Source organism: Carcharhinus amblyrhynchos, chromosome 3 (genome assembly GCF_965287045.1).
Source record: "Carcharhinus amblyrhynchos chromosome 3, sCarAmb.v2.hapA, whole genome shotgun sequence".
Lineage (NCBI taxonomy): Eukaryota > Metazoa > Chordata > Chondrichthyes > Carcharhiniformes > Carcharhinidae > Carcharhinus > Carcharhinus amblyrhynchos.
Window position 1 is genome coordinate 34533238 of NC_137326.1, and position 23391 is coordinate 34556628.

The 23391-nt window shown below is 41.4% G+C and overlaps 1 protein-coding gene across 10 annotated transcripts in view; it reads right to left on the reverse strand.

Moving 5' to 3' along the window:
• The window catches only part of cadpsa (Ca2+-dependent activator protein for secretion a), a 513784-nt gene extending 491390 nt beyond the window's left edge, over nucleotides 1-22394 (reverse strand). For 5 of the 10 annotated variants that reach the window (XM_080183125.1, XM_080183116.1, XM_080183119.1 and 2 more), the window contains exon 1: nucleotides 21701-22392. In XM_080183125.1, coding sequence (XP_080039251.1) covers nucleotides 21701-22036 — 336 coding nt within the window. In that variant the 5' untranslated portion in view covers nucleotides 22037-22392. Of the gene's footprint in view, nucleotides 1-21700 lie in introns of all 10 variants that reach the window. The other 5 variants (XM_080183090.1, XM_080183082.1, XM_080183073.1 and 2 more) reach the window with 2 other exon arrangements.
• Between the last annotated feature and the right edge of the window lie 997 nt (nucleotides 22395-23391).

The window sequence follows — 23391 nt, forward strand, 5'->3', positions numbered from 1 at the left end:
TGACCTGCTCTTGTTGCCACAGTATGTATATGGCTAGTCCAGTTCAGTTCCTGGTCAATGGTAACCCCCAGGAGGTTGGTAGTGGAGGATTTGGTGATTGGGATGCCATTGATTAGATTCTCCCTTGTTGGAGATGTTCATTGCCTGGCATTTCTGCAGCACAAAGGTCACTTGACACTTGTCAGCTCAAACCTGGATACACTCAGCAACTGAGAACTATTGCTCAAATAATAGTTTTGAAAGGCTTTGAACAGGGCAGCAGTACGGTTCTGTATGTTCCTGATCATAGAATCACAAACTCAAAGTCGCTGCAGTGCAGAAGGAGGCCATTCGGCCCAGAGAGTCTGCACCGACTGCCTGACCAAGCATGCACCCAGACCCAATCCCCATAACCCCCATGTATTCACCCTGCTAATCCCCCAACCCACACATCTTGGGACACTGAGGGAGAACTTAGCATGGCCGATCCATTTAAACTGCACATCTTTGGTCTATGGGAGGAAACCGGAGCACCCAGAGGAAACCCACGCAGACACAGGGGAACATACAGACTCTGGATAGTCACTCGAGGCTGGAGTTGAACCTGGGTCTCTGGCACTGTGAGGCAGCAGTGCGAACCAGTGTGCCACCATGATGTATAGTCAATAAATTGCTTTTGATTTCCTGTGGCTTATAATTAACATTTCAAAATATGGATACAGAAATGCCCAAGGCACTAATTCTGATCAATGCTCAACAACTTTGAATAGGTATAGCTCAGTTAAACTGATTGATAATAAGTATTTTGAACTTAGAAAGTGATTCTGTTCCCAGAAGATTTTGACGTGCTTCACCTTCAGATACACAGGCATTTGTGTTTAGCACAGTTCTGAATTTGCTGAAGGGAATTGGATAAATTGAAAAGAAGAAATTCTCAGGGCTGTGGTGAAGAGCGGGGGAGTAGTACTAATTGGATAGCTTTACAAAGAGATACAGACATAATGGGCTGACTATCATCTTTCTGTGCTGTATGATTGTACAAGGTCTGTGTTCACTTTGCACGATACATCTTGTTAACACAGAGCTTTGCACTGAATGAAAACGGCTTTTTTTTAAGCCAAAGAAGGCTGCATGTGCCTTGTTAAATCTTTATTTGCCCTGGCAAATGGTACCTTGTGACCTTTGTGTGTCTTTTCCATGACTCAAGTTTGACTCAATGTTTGATGTGCTCTCCTAGCGATGCACTTACTCCTGATGTTAAAAAATACAGAATGAGAAAATCTGTCATTGGTCATAACAATATTTCCTATATTGAAAAACAGAAGATTAAAGAGAGATAAGTTCAAGATTTTAAAATTACTAAGTAATTACTTTAATTACTAATTAAAATTACAGAGCTGAAATTTTCCAGGCCTCCCCACCAGCAGAATCCTCCGGTCCCACTGATGACAAACCCTCCCACCACCTTCTCCATCACATGCTCTCCAGTAGTGGGGGCTGTGGAGCACACAAACCCCATATGACACAGGCAGGACCGTAAGATTCTGCTGGCGGCCAATGGTACGCCATCTCCACCGCTGAAAATATGCAGGCAGAGGGCGGTTCTGGCAGGACAACAATCACGTGCCCTTATATAATGCCTTTAATGTAGTAAAACATTCAAATGCACTTCACAGGAGCAATATCAAATACAATTTGATAAGATAGTTTTAGGACAGGTATCCAAAAACTTGGTCAGGGATTAAACATTTTCTGGAACATCTTAAAGGCAAGGAGAGGGATAGAGAAATTTAGAGAGGAACTTCCAAAGTTTAGGCCTAGGCAACTGAAGGCACAGCCACCAATGGTCAAGCGATTATAATCAGTATTACACATGGAGCACTGGGGGTGTGCAGACACCCTAGTGGGCTGTAGGACTCAAGGAGCTTACAGAGATAGGGAGGGGCAAGGTCACAGAGGTTTTGAAATCCAGGTTACAAATTTTAAAATTAAGGAACTGCCAAACTGCGAGTCAATGTGGGTGAACAGGATTTGGAATGATCAAAATATGGACTGCAGAATTTTGGATGATCTCAAGTTTGAAAAGAGAAAGGGTGATTACTAGAGTCTACCAATGGTGGTTATAGGAGCAAGTAGTTCAAATCTCCAAGTAAAATCAAACTGGTAGCTCGTAGAGAAATATAATGGTCCAGATTTTACAGACAATGGTACCAATCATTCATTACACTTATGCTTGTCCACAGATTTTCTGTGGACTATTGCGCTGGGACTTAAGAGGATAGCATTCTAAACAGAAGATCTGAGGCTTACATGAACAAGTTATGTAACGACAGCTGGAATCTTACCACTGTTCATGCTGGCAGGATTATCCCAACCTGCCACAGTGAACAGGGATTTGGCTGGCCACCAAATTCTCCAAGCTCGCTGCAGGGGGAGCGTGGCATGAATGACTGGTGATGCATCCCACGTTTCTCCTTTACCAACCAGATTGAAGAACCTTTACTGCAACATGCAGAGTCTAAACCAAAGTCCAAGTTAGAATGTCAAATCCAATGTTAAATCATGTACAAAAAGCAGATCAGAGAAATATAAATTAAAACAGAATGCAAAGTACATTTTTTTTTATTGAAATCGCAAAGACTGAAGCAAAGGATTACTCAGTAAGTGGGAAAATATTGCAGGGGGTGGAGGAAGTGATAGACCATGGAGTGCATGTCCCCAGGTCCTTGAAAATTGCAGGGCAGGTGGACAAGGAGGTCCAGAAAGCTTGTGGAATTCTTTCCTTTATTGGGTGAAATATTGAATACAAAAGCAGGCCACAGCTGGAATTTTGTGTACACTTCTGGTCACCATATTACAGGAAGGACTTAATTGCTCAGGAGGGTAGAGGAGCTTTACTAGAAAATTGCCAGGGCTTGAAAATTATAGCAATGAAGTGAGATTGGATAGGCTTGAGTTGTTTTCCTTTGAACAGAGGAGGGAAAGGGGTGACCGAATTGAGATGCACAAAATTATGAGGGGCCTAGATTGGGTAAACAGAAAAGGCTTGTTCCCCCTAGCTGAGGTCACTTACTGGGGGCATAGATTTAAGGTGACTGGTAGAAGGATTAGAGAGGGCATGAGGAAAATCCTTTTCACCCACAGGGTGGTGGGCATCTGGCATTCACTGCCCAAATTGTTGGTTGAGGCTGAAATGCTCAATTCTTTTTAAAAAAAAAGGAACTTAGATCTGCATCTGAAGTGTTGTAACCTGTAAGGCTATGGGCCTGGTCCAGGAAAGTGGGATTATAATGAGCAGCTAGTCTCTTTTTGCTCTTTTTTGACATGGTGGGTTGAGTGATCTCTTTCTGTGCTGTGACATTTCTATGATTCGCAAATCAGAAGAAAGAGAATTCACACTTGTAAAAAGTTGTTTTTCTGTGCCCTAGAGGTTGCTTGTTAGAAACTGAGACTTTTTGTGCAGGTAAAAATGAATTTACAGTTGAGTGAGCAAGCTTTTAACATTTTCTGGTATAGTTTAGTGCATGTCTGTCCTGCAAGATCTGCAAATTCAGCCATTCCACGTATTTGAATGCTGAGTCTCCCAGTGAGATATTGTTACTGAACAGCTTCTGAGAGAAGTATGGCCACTTGCACAACAAATTCCCTATTTTTGTGTTTAATTGGATGTGTGAGGACACTGGAAGTTGCCGTCTGGTTTACTCTACAGCAATTGGGGTTGCTGATTAGCCTCCCTATTAATTTTACTGCAGAATCTAGGCCATTGTTGAAGATGACATAAGACAGTAGGAAAAGAGATTATATGAATTCAGTCTCTTCCAGCCTTGGGATTTTCTGCATTTCTAGGCCACGAAACCAGTGTAATTGAAGTAACTGTATATACTAACTGCTTAATGCTGGAGGCTTCATACCATTTTCAGATACGGCACAATATCCTAATGAAGTTAGGGTCCTAAATTCAATGCCATATTTCCAGAAACAAAACTTTAAAAGTAAAAGATGAAAATGTATCAATATCTGTAATAAGAAATGATGGATTATGATTTCTCAGGTGCATATTATGGGATCTGCACCTAAAACTACATCTTATAAACAATAATACTAAGTGAGACAAGTACAGAGAGAATGAAAAGGAAAGAACAGAGGGAATGAAGCATGATTAAGGGACTGAGAAGAAGCAAGAAAGGGTACAGATGTGGAAGGAATGTGAAAGGCATTTGGGAGAAGGATAAATAAAACAAGAAAATCACAAAATTGAGTATGCAATCCAGATATCAAGGAGATACAAAGCACATCAAAAGTTACTTTGATGGATTGAGTTTTGAAATTACTTGCATGGTGTATTTATAACTGCACTGGGAATATTCACAAGGTATCTAGCCCATTATGTTTAAGATTTCTATAATTTAGTCTGTATACAATTTCTTTTTCTTGCTTTTAACAGTTTGGTCATTTTTAATGTATTATCATTTAAAAACTCAAACAGCTCCTAAATTTTTAGAGCAATCCCCACTTTAGCCCCAAGTTTCACTAGCTATATTTCCTTTCAAAACATTTGATGTAATTTCCAATGTTAAACAAGAAGGCCTAATTTCGGATAGGAGTTCTCAATTTAGTTGCACCAAATTTAAACATTCTTCCTTTGAAAACAAATTCCACTGCATTTATTATTCTAGTTTTATACAGATAAAGAATTGGAGTCAGTTCACCAGTGCCACTTGACACAGCCAGCATTGAAGTCTACTATGCAGCTGCGCTAGATTTCACTTTTGTGATAATTCTGTCTGATATTAAGCAGTATGCAAAATCATGGAAATTCTTTCAAATCTTTTAATCTCCTCAACTATGCAAACCAAATTTTCTATACAACCTAGAAAATGTCTTAACTGACGTTGAGGTTTTATTGATGTCAATGCAGGCATGGCCTAGGATCTCAAATCCTGATTACAGTTATCAGGGAAGACATCTGTTACTTTAGCATACTGTGGGTGGCACAGTTCACACTGTCATCTCACAGTGCCAGGGGCCCAGGTTCAATTCCAGCCTCGGGTCACTGCCTGTGTGGAAGTTGTAATGCTCTCCCTGTGTCTGCGTGGGTTTCCTCCGGGTGCTCCAGTTTTCTCCCACAGTCTGAAAGATGTGAGGGTTAGGTGGATTGGCCATGCTAGATTGTCCCTTAGTGTTAGGGGGATTATCATGGTAAATGCGTGGCATCACAGGGATAGGGCCTGAGTGGGATTATTGTCAGTGTGAGCTCAATGGGCCGAATGGCCCCTTCTGCACTGCAGGGATTCTATGATTCTATGAACTAAGTAGAAAATTTCAATTTTTAAATAGTTACCTAAATTCAGCGCACCAAGTCAAATCAGGCTGCTTTGTATAGTAATATGTGTCATACACAAATATGTTGTGCGTGCCTGGACAATCATGTCAATTCATTAACGGACAAAATAGCTGTCATGTTCAAACATAGAAACAAAAGACATGTCTTGCTTGCTTCTCTACAGAACAGTTTTTGCGTAACAGAACCATCCTTTGCAGGTTCAGGCCAATCTACTCGAGAGAAACACCGACACACATGACTTCAATGCAAATTCCATTTCTAACAGACTGTAATATTTCAAAAGACAAACAACTTCTTAAAGTCATGGCACAGTGGCAATGGAGTTACATGGGTGCTGTAGCTCTCAATTAACATAGCTATTTGTGTATATGGGGAGCCCAATAAATCCTGCACGAAGCTGTGTAAATTAAACATCAGTTTCTTTTATCATCAAGTGCAAACACCTTGTAGTCATGAATAATGCAAGCCTGAATTAGCTGTCTGATAACAAAAGGAAACAGCTGTAACTAATCCACAAGAAAACACTTACAGGCATACACTCTCTGCTGGCTACACTACAGAAAGGTGGAAAATACTGTCACTTAATATATGCAGTCCTGTAAGACTGTGCCCATGCATAAAAAAAGTAGACTGTCTGTCACATGGAGTACGATAGCACACCACTTATGTTAATGGATAAAAAGTTCCAAAACAAAGGCTACTGATCTGGAAATACAAGTTCAAATCCTACAATGACAGCAAGGTAATTAATTAATCTGCAATAAGGAGGTGGCATCAGTAATGGCGTCCAAGAAAGAACAAAAAAGTAAAGTTTATTTATTAGTCACAACGAGGACTTACACTACACTGCAATGAAGTTACTGTGAAAATCCCCTAGTTGCCACAGTCCGACGCCTGTTCGGGTCAATGCACCTAACCAGCAAGTCTTTTGGACTGTGGGAGGAAAGGGGTGTACCCGAAGGAAACCCATGCAGACACGGTGAGAATGTGCAAATTCCACACAGACAAGTGGGGAATCGAACCGGGTCCCTAGCACTGTTAGGCAGCAGTGCCAATCACTGTGCCACCGTGCCGCCTAAGGATAATGCAGCACAGGAACAGGCCCTTCGGTCCACCAAGCCTGCACCGTTTTGCATTTTCTATCCTTTGGTATGCGTCCCATTCATGTGTCTATCAAGATATGTTTTGGATGTTGCTAACGTGCCTGCTTTCACCACCTCCATTGGCAGTTTGTTCCAGGCACCCACCACACTGTGTGAAAAACTTTTCCTGCATGTCTCTTTTAAATTTACACCCTTTCACCTTTAACCTGTGCTCTCTTGTAGTTGACCTTTTCATCCTAAGAAAAAGCCTCTAACTATCCACCCTACTTATGCCTCTTATAATTTTGTAGACTTTTATCAAGCTTCTGTCTTTCCAGTAAAACAATCCGAGTTTGTACAAACTCTCCTCGTACCTAAAACCCTCCAGGCCAAGCAACATCCTGGTAAAGTTTCTTAGTACCCTCTCCAAAGCATCCACGTCCTTCTGGTACTGTGGCAATCAGAACCGCATGCAATATTCCAAATGTGGCCTGACTAAAGTTTTATACAGCATTAACATAACTTGCCAACTTTTATACTCAATGCCTTGGACAATGAAGATAGCCATCTTATCCACTTCTGTTGCAACTCTCAAGGATCTGTACGCCCTCTGTATGTTAATGTTCCAAAGGATTCTGCCATTTACTATATAATTTGCACCTGAACGTGATCTTCCAAAATGCATCACCTCGCATTTGACAGGATTAAACTCCATCTGCCATTTCTCTGCCCAAGTCTGCAATCTAGTTAGATCCTTCTGTATCTTTTGATGATCCTTGTCATTATCTTCAACTCCTCCAATTTTTGTGTCATCTGCAAACTTACTAATCAGGCCACCTACATTTTCCTCCAGATCATTTATATATATTACAAATAACAAAAACTAGCAGATATTTATAGAAATATATCTGGCCTACTTTGGGCAGCACGGTAGCACAGTGGTTAGCACTGCTGTTTTACAGCTCCAGGGACCTGGGTTCGATTCCCGGCTTGGGTCACTGTCTGTGTGGAGTTTGCACATCCTCCTCATGTCTGCATAGGTTTCCTCCGGGTGTTCTGGTTTCCTCCCACAGTGCAAAGATGTGTGGGTTAGATTGATTGGCCATGCTAAAATTGCTCCTTAATGCCCTGAGAGGGTTAGAGGGATTAGCGGGTAAATGTGTAGGGATATGGGAATGGGGCCTGGGTGGGATTGTGGTCAGTGCAGACTCAATGGACCAGATGGCCTCTTTCTGCACTGTAGGGTTTCTATGATTCTACTTATGACTCCAGAACCATAGCAGTGTGGTTAACTCTTGAGCTACATGGTCTGCAAGCCACTCAGTTGTATTCTAGAGGGCGGGGAGGGGGGGGGCGGTGCTCACCATCACCTTCTCAAAGGCAATTATGGATGGGCAATAAATATTGGCCTTGCCAGCAACTCCCACATTGCACAAATAAATACAAAATAAACATGGTCCGTGTATCATTACTCAAAGCACGCTGCAGAATAACAGCAGTTTATTATACCCAAAGCTAAAAGTGTGTTTTAATTCTTGTTTTTCAAAAATCGATGAAAACAATATATATTAGAAGGAGCTTGGAAGACACAATAATGTAATACATTAAATATTGCATTAGTTACAGGGTAAGAAATTAAAACCTCAAACTGTCAATCGTTATGTTTCCATGACTCATTTCTATGTTGTAAATTCTATGGCCTGGATTTCATGGTGGTGACACTGTCAGCATTCACCATCACTACTGCACTGAGATTGATGGGAGTCCACATGTACAGAGTAATGTGAGAATCAAGAAGTTGCTGCCAGTGTTTCTACCCTTCATCTGGGAATACGTACTGAGGTGCCCCCAAAGCAAATTGATGAAATATTTCAACGTTATATGTTTGGTGGGCAGGGTTTTATAGCCCCAATGCAGGGGTGGCGGGGGGGGGGGGGGGGGGGGGGGGGGGGCGGTGGTCTGAAAAATGCAGCAAGCTGTTCGGAAGTCCAGGACCAGAAAATCCCACTGGCAGGATGCACCATAACATTCCACCTGGTCTCACTGTAAAAATGTTGCAATTGCTGAATGAGGTGCAACAGAGTGTAATGACTTTAATCAGGCAATTGAGGTGGGCCTGTTAGAATATGAACTCCCTGATTAAGGGCCAAATTGATGGGCCAATCAGGAAGCCTCTTGCTTTGTATTTAACCAGAAGAAGTGTCAGTTCCTCTGGGACTCCTAGTGTAGAATGCTAGCTGAAAGCACTCTGTAGGCTGTTGTCAGACTGGTAAATAAAGAAATTTTGGTGAAGGGTCTTCTGCCTCCGAGGACTTATTACATAGAGTTTTAGTGGCATCTAATTCCCTAATTACTGCTAAATACTCCTGCACCTGAAAATCCGATTTTATGTTTACGGAATGTCAGTTCTTTCCATGATGGAAAATTTCATCCATTTGTCAAAGGTGAAGGGATGCAGCATATTTAACTTCCTAATTTGCTGCCCGTGAGAATACCTCAATGTTACTGGCTATTCACTCTGCTTCCGATCATCACTGGACATCCCCTTGACTTGACTGTTTTAACTGCTATCAGGAAAGTGGAAGTCTCCGCCACATAGTTAGCTAGATCATTGCGTGCAACATTTCCCATAAACTGTGCCGTTACACAGCAAATCGAAGGCTCTCATGTAGGCCATGCATGAATCAGCTTCCAAGGTATCATAGGCGCATGACCACGTGAAAAAATTAAAGGGGCCATAAAAACATAGAACAGTACAGCACAGTACAGGCTGTTCAGCCCTCAATGTTGTGCCGAGCTACGTCCAAACCCAAGATCAAGCTATCCCACTCCCTATCATTCTGGTGTGCTCCACGTGCCTATCCAATAACTGCTTGAAAGTTCCTAAAGTGTCCGACTCCACTATCACAGCAGGCAGTGTATTCCACACCCCAACCACTCTGAGTAAAGAACCTACCTTGGACATCCCTCCCATATCTCCCACCATGAACCTTATGGTTATGCCCCCGAGTAACAGCTATATTCACCCAAGGAAATAGTCTCTGCACATCCACTCTATCTGTCCCTCTCATCATCTTATAAACTTCTATTAAGTTGCCTCTCGTCCTCCTCCACTCTAAAGAGAAAAACCGCAGTTCCCTCAACCTTTCCTCATAAGTCCTACCCTCCAAGCCAGACAGCACCCTGGTAAATCTCCTCTGCACTCTCTCCAATGCTTCCACATCCTTCTTATAGTGAGGTGATCAGAACTGAACACAATATTCCAAATGTGGTCTCACCAACGTCTGGTATAACTGCAGCATAATCCCACGGCTCTTAAACTCAAACCCCCTGTTAATAAGCACTAACACACTATAAGCCTTCTTCATGGCTCTGTCCACTTGAGTGGCAACCTTCAGAGATCTGTAGATACGAACCCCAAGTTCTCTCTGTTCCTCCACATTCCTCAGAACCCTGCTGTTGACTCAGTAAACGGCCTTCAAGTTTGTCCTACCAAAATGAAACACCTCGCACTTATCAGGGTTAAACTCCATCTGCCACTTTTCTGCCGAGCTCTGCATCCTATCAATGTCTCTTTGCAGCCGACAAGAGCCCTCCACCTCATCCAAACTCCACCAATCTTGGTGTCATCAGCAAATTTACCAACCCACCCTTCAGCTCCCTCTTCCAAGTCATTGATAAAAATCACAAATAGCAGAGGACCCAGCACTGATCTCTGTGGTACACCGCTGGTACCTGGCCTCCAGTCTGAAAATTTTCCCTCCACCACCACCCTCTGTCTTCTATGAGACAGCCAGTTACTTATCCAATCAGCTAAATCTCCTTCTATCCTATACCCCCTTACTTTCTTCATGGGGAACCTTATCAAATGCCTTACTAAAATCCATGTATACAACATCAACTGCTCTACCTTCGTCCACACATTTAGTTACCTCCTCAAAGAATTCAATCAAATTTGTGAGGCAGGACTTACCCCTCATGAAACCATGCTGACTATCCCAGATTAAACTGCACCTTTCCAAATGGTCATAAATCCTATCTCTCAGGACCCTTTCCATGAACTACTGAAGTAAGACTAACTGGCTTATAATTACCAGGGTCATTCCTATTTCCTTTCGTGAAGACAGGAACAACATTTGCCACTCCCCAGTCCTCCAGCACAATACCCATGGACAGTGAGGACCCAAAGGTCAAAGCCACAGGCTCCACAATCTCATCCCTTGCCTCCCAAAGTATCCTAGGATGTATCCCATCTGGGAGGCGCATATATAAAAAGGAGACTTTGTTTGTGGATACCTTTCTCCAAAGTCAGCAAGTGCAGTTGCTTCGCTACCCTATGCAAAATCCAACCCTCTCTCAACACTGCATCAAATATGTGCATTATGGGATATTTGCCTTACATCAGGAAGTGTACCACTTTGAATATTTTAGAAGCATATTGGAAACTATGGTATAAACATATGGCAAAACCTATAAGGAAGAGACCTTCAAAAGCAACTCCATCTGAATTAACTATGGAGACAAATTAATTGCCACTTCTTTTATAGTCAAATTGGGGGATTGGGGACAGGTAAATCATGAGTTTTGGTAATTACACAAATTCAATACATTTATTTTGATGTCAGTTGTTTCCTGACTCTTCGTTAACATTTTTACACGCAATAATAGTCAAGTTACCAGAAATATCATGCTCCCCATAGCTTGTTTACAATTCATTTATCAGTGACACACCTATTCAATGTGCAAGATTAATTAAATACTACTTGATGACAGATGTTTAGACATCAACCAAGCCATTCTCGCCGCGGTACCTAGCCACAATGAGTCACTGTTAAACTGAACGGATAGACAGTACTACCAGGCACATTCAAATGATATTTCAAAAAATCTTCGAATTTGAAGTAGAAACCGAAAAGTGTAACTGAGAAAAGAAACAAAGCCTTCCAATTCTGAAGGAAACTAAAACTGAAACTGAGATTGGAAACCAAAATTCCTGGGAGACTAAGGGTGCGGTCTTGCTGGCTATTCTTGCCATGCAGCAAGATTGAAGAATTGGGTGCCCAGCCAAATCTCCATTCACTGCTGCAAGATGGCAAAATCCCAGCGGTGTGAATCACTGTAACATTCCAGCCGAAGACTGGCTGAAACCATATAAACGGCATTGAGTCATCAAAGTTGAAATCATGCTCCCAGTGATGCAACACAGACAGGCTGACGGAGCCAGAGACTAGGTCCAGAAACTGAATAGGCAAATAACAGTAGCTGCAGCTGTTTCTGTTACTTGCAGATATGACAGTGTAGACACACCAATCTTAAGTCAAGTTGGGCATCTGCCGAAGGTGTACCATTTTTGGTGAAGACCATGGAACTTGGATTGGTTGTGTGATATTGTCAGCTGGGGATTAGGCTAAATCCTACAAAAGGAAAGTAAGATTCTTGGTGAGAAAGTCACGAGTTTTAAGGACTTTGTGACTGACATTCATGACATATCAACTGAAAGGACTGCCAAGCCAATTCTGAAGATCTGTCTCAGTTGAATCTGCCATTTAATGTGTAATTTATAACTGACCATAATTTGTCAGTTAATTCATGTTTCACTTCTGTTGATTTGGGGTTTTTAGAATATAGGTAGTTACCCAAGATAGCATTTAGTGTTTGCTTTGTTTGAATCTTGTATATTAAAAATTATTTAGTTTTAAACAGTGGTTTCTTGTGATTTCATTCTTTCAGTAAATAACTGGAATTTGGTTTAAAGTTACTAGTCTCAATCAGATTCATAAGAATGTACACGTCAATAAAGCAAGCTAACTACAAACATGGTTATTTCTAATCCAGCTTTTATTTCTGATATGCTTTGCATGAATGGCAGCATGGCAGCATAATGGTTAGCACTGCTGCCTTACAGCATCAGGGACCCAGGTTCGATTCCCGACTTGGGTGACTGTGTGGAGTTTGCACGTTCGCCCCATGTCTGAGTGGGTCTGCTCCAGGTGCTCCGGTTTCCTCCCACAGTCCAAAGATGTGCAGGTTAGGTTGATTAGCCATGCTAAATTGCCCCTTAGTATTACGGACAGGGTAAATTTGTGGAATTAAGGGGATAGGGCCTAGTGGGATTGATGTCTGTGGTGGCTCGATGGGCCAGGTGGCCTCCTTTGGCACTGCAGAAATTCTATGAAGCAATACCAAAATAGTAACATTGTTAAGCACTAGGGAACAAGTAAAAATGAAATAAAAATGTTTAATAAAAAGCCTCATTCTGCTTGCCTCAGGAATTATTTTCAATAAGTTCAGAAACTCTTCCACTTCACACTTTTTAACTTTGGTATAACCCTACTACTGGGCTTAGCCTTTCATCTGTGCTTTTCAATAAAAATGATAGTGAATCTTCAAAAAGAATCAATTTAATTTTAACTCCATTTTTAAATCACAACAAACAGATGAATTGGGAAAAGAGTATTGTCCGAGTTGGTTTTCTTATATAAAAGCAAAACACTGCAGATGCAGGAATCTGAAACTAAAACAGAAAATGTTTTCAAAATCTCTACAGATCTGACAGCATCTGTGGAGAGAGAATAGAACCAATGTTTCGAGCTGTCAGACCTGCTGAGTTTTTCCAGCATTTTCTGTTTAGGTTTTCTAATAATAGTTTTATGTAAACTATGTTGACAAAATGTAGAGCTGATATTTTTGATTGCTATGCATGATGGGAAGAAACTGTGAACGGTGGGGAGCTAGGCTACTGGCAGATGTAAAATAACAACAGTCTTAAGGATCAAAAAAAAGAGTATGCAAATTGTAGTTTAAAGAACATAAGAACTAGGAGCAGAAGTAGGCCATCTGGCCTCTTGAGCTTGCTCCGCCATTCAATGAGATCATGGCTGATCTTTTTGTGGACTCAGCTCCACTCACCCGCCCACTGTTCAAAAATGTATCTATCCTTGCCTTAAAAACATTCAATGAGGTAGCCTCAACTGCTTCACTGGGCAGGGAATTCCACAGATTCACAAACCTTGAGTTCCTCCTCAACTCAGTCCTAAATTTGCTCCCCTTTATTTTGAGAGCATGCCCCCTAGTTGTAGTCTCACCCACCAGTGGAAACAACTTCCCAACTTCTATGTTAACTATTCCGTTCATAATCTTATGTTTCTATAAGATATCCCCTCATTCTTCTGAATTCCAATGAGTATAGCCCCAGCCTAATCATAAGCCAACCCTCTGAACTCAGGAATTAAACTAGTGAATTTCCTCTGCACCCCCACCAGAGCCAGTATATCCTTTCTCCAGTAAGGAGGCCAAAACTGTACACAGTACTCCAAGTATGGCTTCACCAGCACCTTATAAAGCTGCAACATAATCTCACTGTTTTTAAACTCCATTCCTCTAGCAATAAAGGACAAAATGCCATTTGCTTTCTTAATTACCTGCTACACCTGCAAACCAACTCCTTGAGATTCCTGCACAAGGATACCCAGGTCCCTCTGCACAGCAGCATGTTGCAATTTTTTACCATTTAAATAATAGTCCATTTTGCTGTTATTCACACCAAAATGGATGACCTCACATTTACCAACATTGTACTCTATATGCCAGACCCATGCCCACTCACTTAAATTATCTAAACCCTCTGCAGACTTTCAGTGCCCTCTGCACACTTGGCTCTTCCACCCATCTTAGTGTCATCTGCGAATTTTGACACACTACACTTAGTCCCCAACTCCAAATCATCTATGTAAATCGTAAACAATTTGCCAGAAGCATGGATTTTTCTTGCTCTTTTTCAGAGCTTTTGTGGGAGCGCTGTGCTCACAATAACCATGGTTTAAAGTTTATTTATTATTGTCATAAGTAGGTTTACATGAACATTGCAATGAAGTTATTGTGAACATTCCCTGGTCGCCACACTCCAGCACCTGTTCGGGTACACTGAGGGCAAATTTAGCGTGGCCAATGCACCTAACCAACATGTCTTTTGGACTATGGGAGAAAATTCATGTAGGCATGGGAAGACCATGCAGATTCCACACACACAATGACCCAAGCCAGGAATTGAATCTGGGTCTCTTGGTGCTGTAAGGCAACAGTGCTAACCACTGTGCCACCAACAGTAATGTTGGTAAAACCTCCTGTGGTTTTTCTAAAGTTCAACGTAGTCTACTTTTTAACACATTTTTGTCCGGCCATTTTATAAATTTTGCTTTATTTTGCATTTAATATGATAGCCCTCATTGTGGAATTCATTGGCTAGAAATGGGAAAAGGAAACAAGCCACCAAGAGTAGATTATAGCTTTGGGCTGGTTCTTGGAAGAAGGAAATTTCCACTTAAGGGAAGGAGAGCAAGTTTTGGTCATTTTAAAAATTAAATAGGGCATTTTTTTAGCTTAGAGTATAAATTGCTTACTGGAATACCGTTTAGAAAATGGTGCTTTCAGTCTATTACAGTAAAAGTCTTAAAACTTGAAATATTTTCATGTAATCACTCAAGTTAATCACTGGAAATCCAAATACTTTTTTAAACGATATTGATCATCTCAGGAATTGTAACACCTTATGTTGGTGTTATAAACCCTATAGTGTTGGAATAAATAAGCCCTTTCAAAGGGAAGGGTGTGACTAGTGGAATACTGCAGGGATCCATTTTTGGCCCACAATTGTTCATTATTTACATTAGTGACCTAGAGGAAGAAAAGAATGTACGGTTTCCAAATTTGCCAATGATACAAAGATGGTTGGAGGGTCAGGTTGAGATGAGGATATTGTGATTCTACAATGGGATATAGATAATCTGGGTGGCTGGGTGAAAACCTGGCAAAGGGAGTTTAATGTGGGGACCTGTGAGGTCATGCACATTGGTAGGAGGAATCAAAAGGCAGGTTGTTAAATGGAGAGAGACTACAGGTGAGTGAAGTACAGAGGAAACTAAGTGTTCTAAGTGCATGAATCACAAAAAGAAAGCAAGCAGGTCCAACAAGCAGTTGAGAAGGCAAACAGCATTTTGGCCTTTATCGCAAAGAGTTTGGAGTTTAAAAATAGAGAGGTTTTGTTGCAATTGTATAGGGTGTGACTGAGGCTTCACCTGGAATATTGCATATAGTTATCGTAGAATCTCTACAGTCTATAGGAGGCCATTCGGCCCATCGTGTTTGTACCAACTACAATTCCAACCAGGCCCTATTTACACAACCCTAAACATTTACCCTGCTAATTCCCCTGACACTAAGGTCAATTTAGCATGGCTAATCAACTTAATCTGCACATCTTATGGTCCCCTCACCCAAAAATGGATATAGTAACACTGGACCAGTCCAAAGGAGATTCACCAGGCTAATTACTGGGATGAGGGGGTTGTCCCGTCAAGAGAGACTAAACAGTCTGGGTCTGTATCCCTTGTAGTTTAAACAGTGAGGGTTGACCTTATTCAAGCACTGAAGATCGTAAGGGTGCTTGGCAAGGTAGATAGAGAGATATTTCCGAGACCCTTTGTCTCAAACAAGGGGACATAGCCACAAGATAAAGGGTCAGTTACTTAAAGCAGAAGTGCATAAGGATTTCTTCTCAGAGAGGATGGTAAATCACTGGAATTCACCACCCCAAAAGGGTAGTGAAGGCTGGATCATTTAAAAATGGAGATGGATAAATATTCAATAAATCAAGGAATAAAAGGCTATGGGGAAATAGTATAGATCAGCCATGATCATACTGAATACTGGGGCAGGCTTGAAGGACCCGGTAGTCTACACCTCCTTCTTCTATTTCTTGTGTTCCTGTGTTAAGTGATTTAGTGTCATATTTTACAATGCTACTGTGAAGCATCTTTGGACGTTTTATTGTGTTAAAAGATACTATAAAATGCAAGTTGCTGTTGTTATATCTACAGATTTTAAACACATAATTATATGATGCAAGTTGACAAACAAAGGATAGTGTGAGCACCATATACAGCTTTTCACTTTCTCATGAAGTCCTAAGGATTTTAGAACCAATTGATTACCGCTAAAATGCAGTCACCCTTATTCTGTAAGCAAATATAATGGTAACTGAAAATATTGAAATAAAATTTATCAGGTTAAAAGATCATATAGCTAATAATCCATATCCTAAATTGTACAAATGTGCCCATTTCACTTAAACATATAACAGTTACGGCAGTTACTAAAATAATTAGTCTTGGCATATCAGAAGGTAACTACTCACTATTAAATGTTTTTTGCAGTTTTAAAATAGTTATATTTTCTTCAAATTACTATTTTTAAGGGAAAAGTAGGCAATTTTGTAAGCAAAAGTATCCTTTCTGCTAGAAATAGTTAACACAGAAAACTACAATCCATCAAAAGTATGTGGTAAACAGTTTAATGTTCATGTAGTTTTGTTGTCCATCATTCTGCACTGCGACATTTGGTGGTCTTTATCGCCATGCCTTTTAATAGAGGAAATATTTCACAGATAAATGTGGCTCTCAGAAAAGCTAAGGATCATATCTTTTTTTTCCCTTTGCAGTCTCAGAAAAGTCCAGATTGCTCAAAGGGACTAAAATAATTGAAAGTAAATTCTGGCAACAGTCTGAACCCTCAACATCAACTGCAATTTCACCCTCCTTCTGGCCACAGTCTTTGGTTGAACCAGATTGTAACCTTAGCGTCTTATTCAGCTGAACTTCCAGCCCTTTCTGTTACACTCCACACTCACATCAGTTCATATGTTGTAGAAACCCTCAGCTATTTCTTTGTGACTATTCCAATATTCTTATGGCCAGCCTCCCATCCTCCACCTTCTGTAAACTTCAGCTCATCCAAAATTCTGTGGAATGTATTTTATCCCTCATCAAGTCCCTAACAAAACTGCAATGGCTGCCAATCCATTGGCATCTAAAATTTTACTCTTTGTCCAAAATTTAAGTTCCCGTCCAGCTTTTCCCATCCCTCCAATTCACCACCTTAAACTACACGCTCCTCTGATGCTGCCCTCTTTTAAACTTCCCCCAAATTCTAACCCATCATTGATGCCCATGTGTTCAGCTCCCTAGGATCCCACTCGCACTTTGTTTTTGTGCCAGTGATGGACGTTGGGACTTTTCTTTCAGTTTGTTGAAGATGTTATATAAATAGAAGTGGTTTCTACTGTTGTAGAGGATTGGAGACAACTTCTTGTAAATTCAATCAGGGATGTGTCTACGTCATTGGCATGGCCTGTATCTATTGCACATCCCTATGTAACTAAGTGGTTTTCTAGCTATTTCAGAGGACATATAAAAATCTAGTAAAACTGTTGAGAGTCTGGAGTTGTGTGTAGAGTAGCTTGGGTATGGATACCAGATTTTCTTTCTGAAAGGCCATCATAATTTTTTTAAAAAATTACAATCTAGTAGTTTCATTACTGGTACTCAATGTTTCCTCTAAAATGTTCTTGTGAGCAACCAGTCAATTTTTTCACTGCGTGGTCCTTTAATTTTATTTGCACGTGGTATTTAACTAAGGAACATGTTCTATGTGGTACTTTCCGGGTTGTTCAAACACACACGTGTTGCTTAGTGGGAAAATTGCTGATGGTAACTCACTCTGCTAACATCAAATTAAGCTCTCTACAAATATCTAGCAATCTTATAGGGGTGTGGATGACACCTCTAATTTGGTCACTAGCTTTCTAAAATAACTGAACACAAATTCTTAGGCTGTTATGGAGAGATTTGAACTCTTGTCTACAGATCCAGCTCCAGATTGCTAATCCAGCAACATAACCACACGCTACCATACTCTTACCAACCCTGCAAAAGAGAATCTTAATTTTAACTTGCTGATGCCAGATTATGGCCCAGGGATAACACTTTAAAACCAGAAAAATGGAATAAAAGTGAGTGATTTCATCGATCTGTCTTCAAATATTGCCCAGTATTAGCACCATCCAGGACAAATCATCCTGCTTGAGTGGCACCTCTTCCACCAACATTCACTCCCTCCAGCGCCAACAAACCATGGCAACAGTGTGTACCATCTACAAAATGCACTACAGTGGCTCACCAAGGCTCCTTAGGTATCACCTTCCAAACCCACGACAGCTACCATCTCGAAGGACAAGGGCAGCAGACACATGAGAACACTACTGTCTATACATTCCCCTCCAAGTCACGCAACATCCTGACTTGAAAATATATTGCCATTCTTTCATTTTTGTTGGGTAAAATCTTGGAACTCCCTCTCTCACAGCACCATGGATGTGCCTACACCACATGGACTGCAGTAGTTCAAAAAGGCAACTCAATTCCATCTTCTCAAGAACAATCAGGGATGGGCAGTTAGACTCGCCAGTGATACCCACAACCCTCAAAAATGAACTTTAAAAACTAGTACCTAGAGAAGGTATTTTCCACATGTTATGGCCATTTACTTCTGCATAATGCAAGAATCCAAGCTATGCTATATCACTTTGGACCCGAATCACCCCTTATTATCAATGATAATTGTCAAATGCGCCGTCATAATTTTGATTAAGACATCTTTGATGTCATCATTATAGTCTATCAATAAGTAATCAGCAATTTATTAAAATAAATTTGATATCCAGGAAGCAAACGAAACTAGAGATTGATACCAAACATACTGACTGCCCCAACAGCTTCAACCACCAAGGGTATAAACTATGTTTCTGTGCTCTTAGTAATTCTGGGGGTCCTGCAGAATTAAAATTGAATTTCTGCATCATTCAACTCAAACTGGCTCATACTTATGCTACAAGCCTTGAAAGAACAGAACTCTCCCCACTCATTACCAAATCAAATAATACATTTCAAAAATGTATTTGTAGATTAAGTTGAAAGCTTTTTGATGCAATTTGGAGTGAGAAGTGGGTAAATGAGTGAGGGGGGGGGGTGGTGCGGAGGCAGTGGTGTGTGTTATACAAAGTCATTTTCTCTCTCCAACTTCTCCCCCAGCAAAAGGTGACACTCCCAGCAGCAATGTTTTACCACTGCAATGCTACCAGCTGCTAATATTGGGTATTTCTAATACTTCCCCCTCCCAAATTAAACTCAAGCTTCTGCCACTGATTTCAAATCAGAAATAACCTTTGAGGATAGATAAGGAAGAAGTCATTTTATTTATTTGACTGAAAAATGGGAGGAAGTTGACATTTAGCTACAATGGGCACTGGGGGAGTTGAGCAACAGTGGACAAATATGCTTGTTGGAAATGAGAAAGAACAAGAAAATATATTTGTGAACACCAGAATACAAGCCGAGATGAAGGTGTTTGATGGACAGAAACTCTGTAGCAGTCATCCTTCATCTTATCCGATAACCATGGATTTTCCTTTATTGAAAGGAATTTGGGTGCTATTATGTGTGCATAACCTAATATATGCTTATGACTGATTTTTCTGTTCTTCCTAGCAAAGCTATAACTCTTCAGTGACACACTGCAATTTGTGAAGTTGAATAAGTCGTGGTTATATTTTGGACATAACTGCTAGAATACAAACATGCATTTAATGTGGCAGCATATGAAATGCTTCTGTTATGCCAAAGATTTGTCTTTTATTTCAAATTATGCAGGACACAATGATCATCATGTCCTTGCTACAAATGGAAAGGCCAGGTAATTCACAGATTAAATTATTAACCATGATTCCTACTAAAAATCTGGCTCCCTCCATTAAAGATATTGAACTGCAGAATTCTTTAATTATTACTTATTGTTACAGTGGCAATCGTGATTGTCTGCAAAAACTATTCATGATCTTGGTTTCTAACTATTGGAATGTTTAAATTGATGAAATTCTCTGCCAAAGCAGACCAAGCTCTCCTTGATCTTCAAGTGGTATTCCATTGTTTGATGCATTAACAAGTCTGTAACTATTTTGTCATGCAGATTCACAGCAATCTAATTTAAAGAAATATTTAGGTAAATATCAAGTGTATCAATATTATTTTTTAAACCCAAACAGCAGTAAACTGGCACATTATTTTCTCAGAGTTTGGGATTGACAGTGACTTTAAATGTTCAGATTATTGTTCAAGCCTTCTAGGCTAGTGAAGTTTTACATGCAAGTTATTTTCTTGCAAAATAATTCACCACATACTGCAGAAAAATGAAGCATACCCTAAAAAAAATTAAAAATAACTGTTTACAATTAATACTCATACCTAAAGATAGTATGGAACGCTGGAATTCATCCAGCCAGGAGAAAAGCTTTTCCAATTATTCGCTTTCTGAGGCAAGGGTCTAACCCAAATTGCAAAGAATCAAGCAAAATGTGTCCCAAAATATTCAGACAGTTTCAGATGACAACTGTGTCTGCAAGGACAGCACATACTGTCTGCAGGACAAAAAAAAGGATAGTCCCGCCAGAGTAGGGTGAAATTACGTGTGGATGACAGGCCAGGGCAGGAGTGTGCTAAATGCATTAATCTTTAATCTATAGATTGGAGCTGAAAGTAATGTTTGAGATTGGATACAAGCTATTGTGTCAATGTTGAAATGTGTCAGCACCGACGCTGTGAAGTAATAACCATTGTGAGCGCCACTTGGCGGTGACACTGATCGATACATGAGAATGATGACGCCCCATGTTCCATATTCTGAGTGCAGGTAGGATTATTTGTCTATTAGGATAAGAGTCCCTAAAAAAAAAGGGCAAGGTAAACCACGTCGAAAATCGATCTGGGCTTCATTGAATGGCACCGTAACAGTGGACAGCTCAGTGTGTGCTGTGGGGCAATGCTAGAATGTGCACAGCTCCAGAGAACAAAGAGAAATTCACACACATCCTTTTTCAGAACGATGCGTTTGGAAATCAAGTTTTATTTTTTTTTGGAGAGGGGTGGAGGGGAGGGGTAGATTGTCTGGGCCAAGAGTTTTTGGCTTGATTGCAAATCCCGAAAGCGGGCCCACAAAGCCAAGAGCAAGCCGCAAAGTTGTCTCAGCCTGGCTCGCCCTGATTAAGAAGTCACCTTGAAGTGCTAATTATTGGTTCTATTTAAAGGACGCGAGTGCAATAAAGTGCTGGTCTGCAGACTGGCTCCTCCGGGCGCCCTGTAACTGGATGAGGACTGGTACCGCAGTGAGGAGCAAAAAATAAGCACCCAGATCGATCCGTGTCCAACATCTCAGAAGGCAGATCGCTCAGCAATGTCAAAAAGCGGCAGGGATTTTTAATCATATATATTTTGGTCCATCAGCTGATTAACACGAGACGGGGGTTGAGGCTGTTGCCAGATGATGTGGTGCCCTGGTGTATGTAGAAATGCTTTTGGAGGCAGGGATTTACCACCACCCCCCCCCCCCCCCCGCCACCCCCCGTCCTTACCTTTTGCTGCCTCCTCGCCATGTCTGTGGGCTGCTTGGCATTGAAGGGGTAGGCGATGCATCTCATCACGAAAACGTACAACTGGAGCTTTCTCTTCCTCTCCTCCTCCTCCTTCTGCAGCCTCTCTAGCTCCTCTTTCTCCTTCTCGCTCACCACCGACGGGCTGGGGCTGGACGGTCGGATGCTGCTGCTCCGGCTGCTGGGCTGCAGACCCCCGCTGCTCTCGCTCGTCCTGCTCGGGGACAAGCGGCTGCCCGGGGCCGGAGCCTGCACCTCCTTGCTCTCTTCCTCGACTATCTCCTCCGATTCCTCCTCGCTTGACGACGGGTCCAACATTGTGGTCCGCTGCCTGCACGCTCACCCCTCTTCCCACACCTCTTGACACTCTGAAAACACAGGAGCCGCAGGTACCCTGTGCGAGTAAATATAGACAGTGAGAGAGAGAGAGGAACCGAGCTTCTCCTGTGCTTTGCACGGATTGTCAGCAAGGGCAGGAAGCCGATTGCTTACGTTTCTGTGATTTAACTCTGCTCTCACCGACACAAGGTATTAAGAGGGACGTGCACAGCTCAGGATCGAGGCTTCATCCATCCACAATCCCTTTCTGCTTGCCGGATTCTGTCAATAAAATGTGATCGATGGCCAGCACTTCCTGCTTTAGGTCTGCAGCGCAGCTTAACAGCGGAAAGAAAATGATGAGGACGCTCACAGAACAGAGCACCTATTAGCTGCCGAGATAATTCACTCGGAATCTGATTCGACTGGGCAATATGTAGCAATATTTCACACGCATTGTAGGAGGGAGGTTTCATTGGCATATCTACTGTCAAAAGTATTGAACTGATAGAGTGGTTTAATCGGAAATGTTCATTTATTTGTGCAACTGAAGTTCAATCCCCAATTTATTTAAACGGTGTATTTATAAACGCGATACTTTTTTAAAAAAAATTTCCTGAAAATTAAGATAATTCATTTTTAAAATCTATAATCTGGCAAGCAGAGGGTGAAACTAGATTGTGTGTTCAGTCATTAGAAGCAAAATTCCCATGTCCAAGAAGTTTGGAGCATTCCACTCTCCATCTAACACACAATATGACAGTCCACAACACACATGCACAGCACTTGTTAGACTTCATATAGGATTGGCTCTGTCAATGTGCACCGCAGGTAAATTTTCAGTTGGATTCTTCATTCAAATCACGGGCTGTCTCTTCACAAAACCCTTTTTCATGTCGTTTAAATCCCCTGCGTCCTCTACGTGCTTAGAGACACAATTGTTAACGGTTTCACATAAACGAACCCAACAGTGGAGTGGATGGATCACTTGCTCACTCTGAAAGCAGCTCTCAACGGAGTTCTACTCTCTACTCCCCCTGCTGCAGAGGAACAATACGACAGGCGGTGCAGAGCATTTTCCAACCCATTCATAAAATGTGAAATCAATTTCCATAGCGTGTTATGATATGGAGCAGCCATCCTAACGTGTGTTTCAATATAGTGTTCACAGCTTTGCACACCTCAGACTTGATTTCCTGCATACTTTTCAGGTTGTATTCTGGCAGGAGGGGAGAGCAAGGGAGTTATGGCAGATCACGATTGGTATTAGCCCTTGCCCGATTTTCCGCCTTGCGGACGGTGGAAGTGCCCACTTTGAAACGTTCAGGTACCTTGAAATAAGGGAGTATTACCAT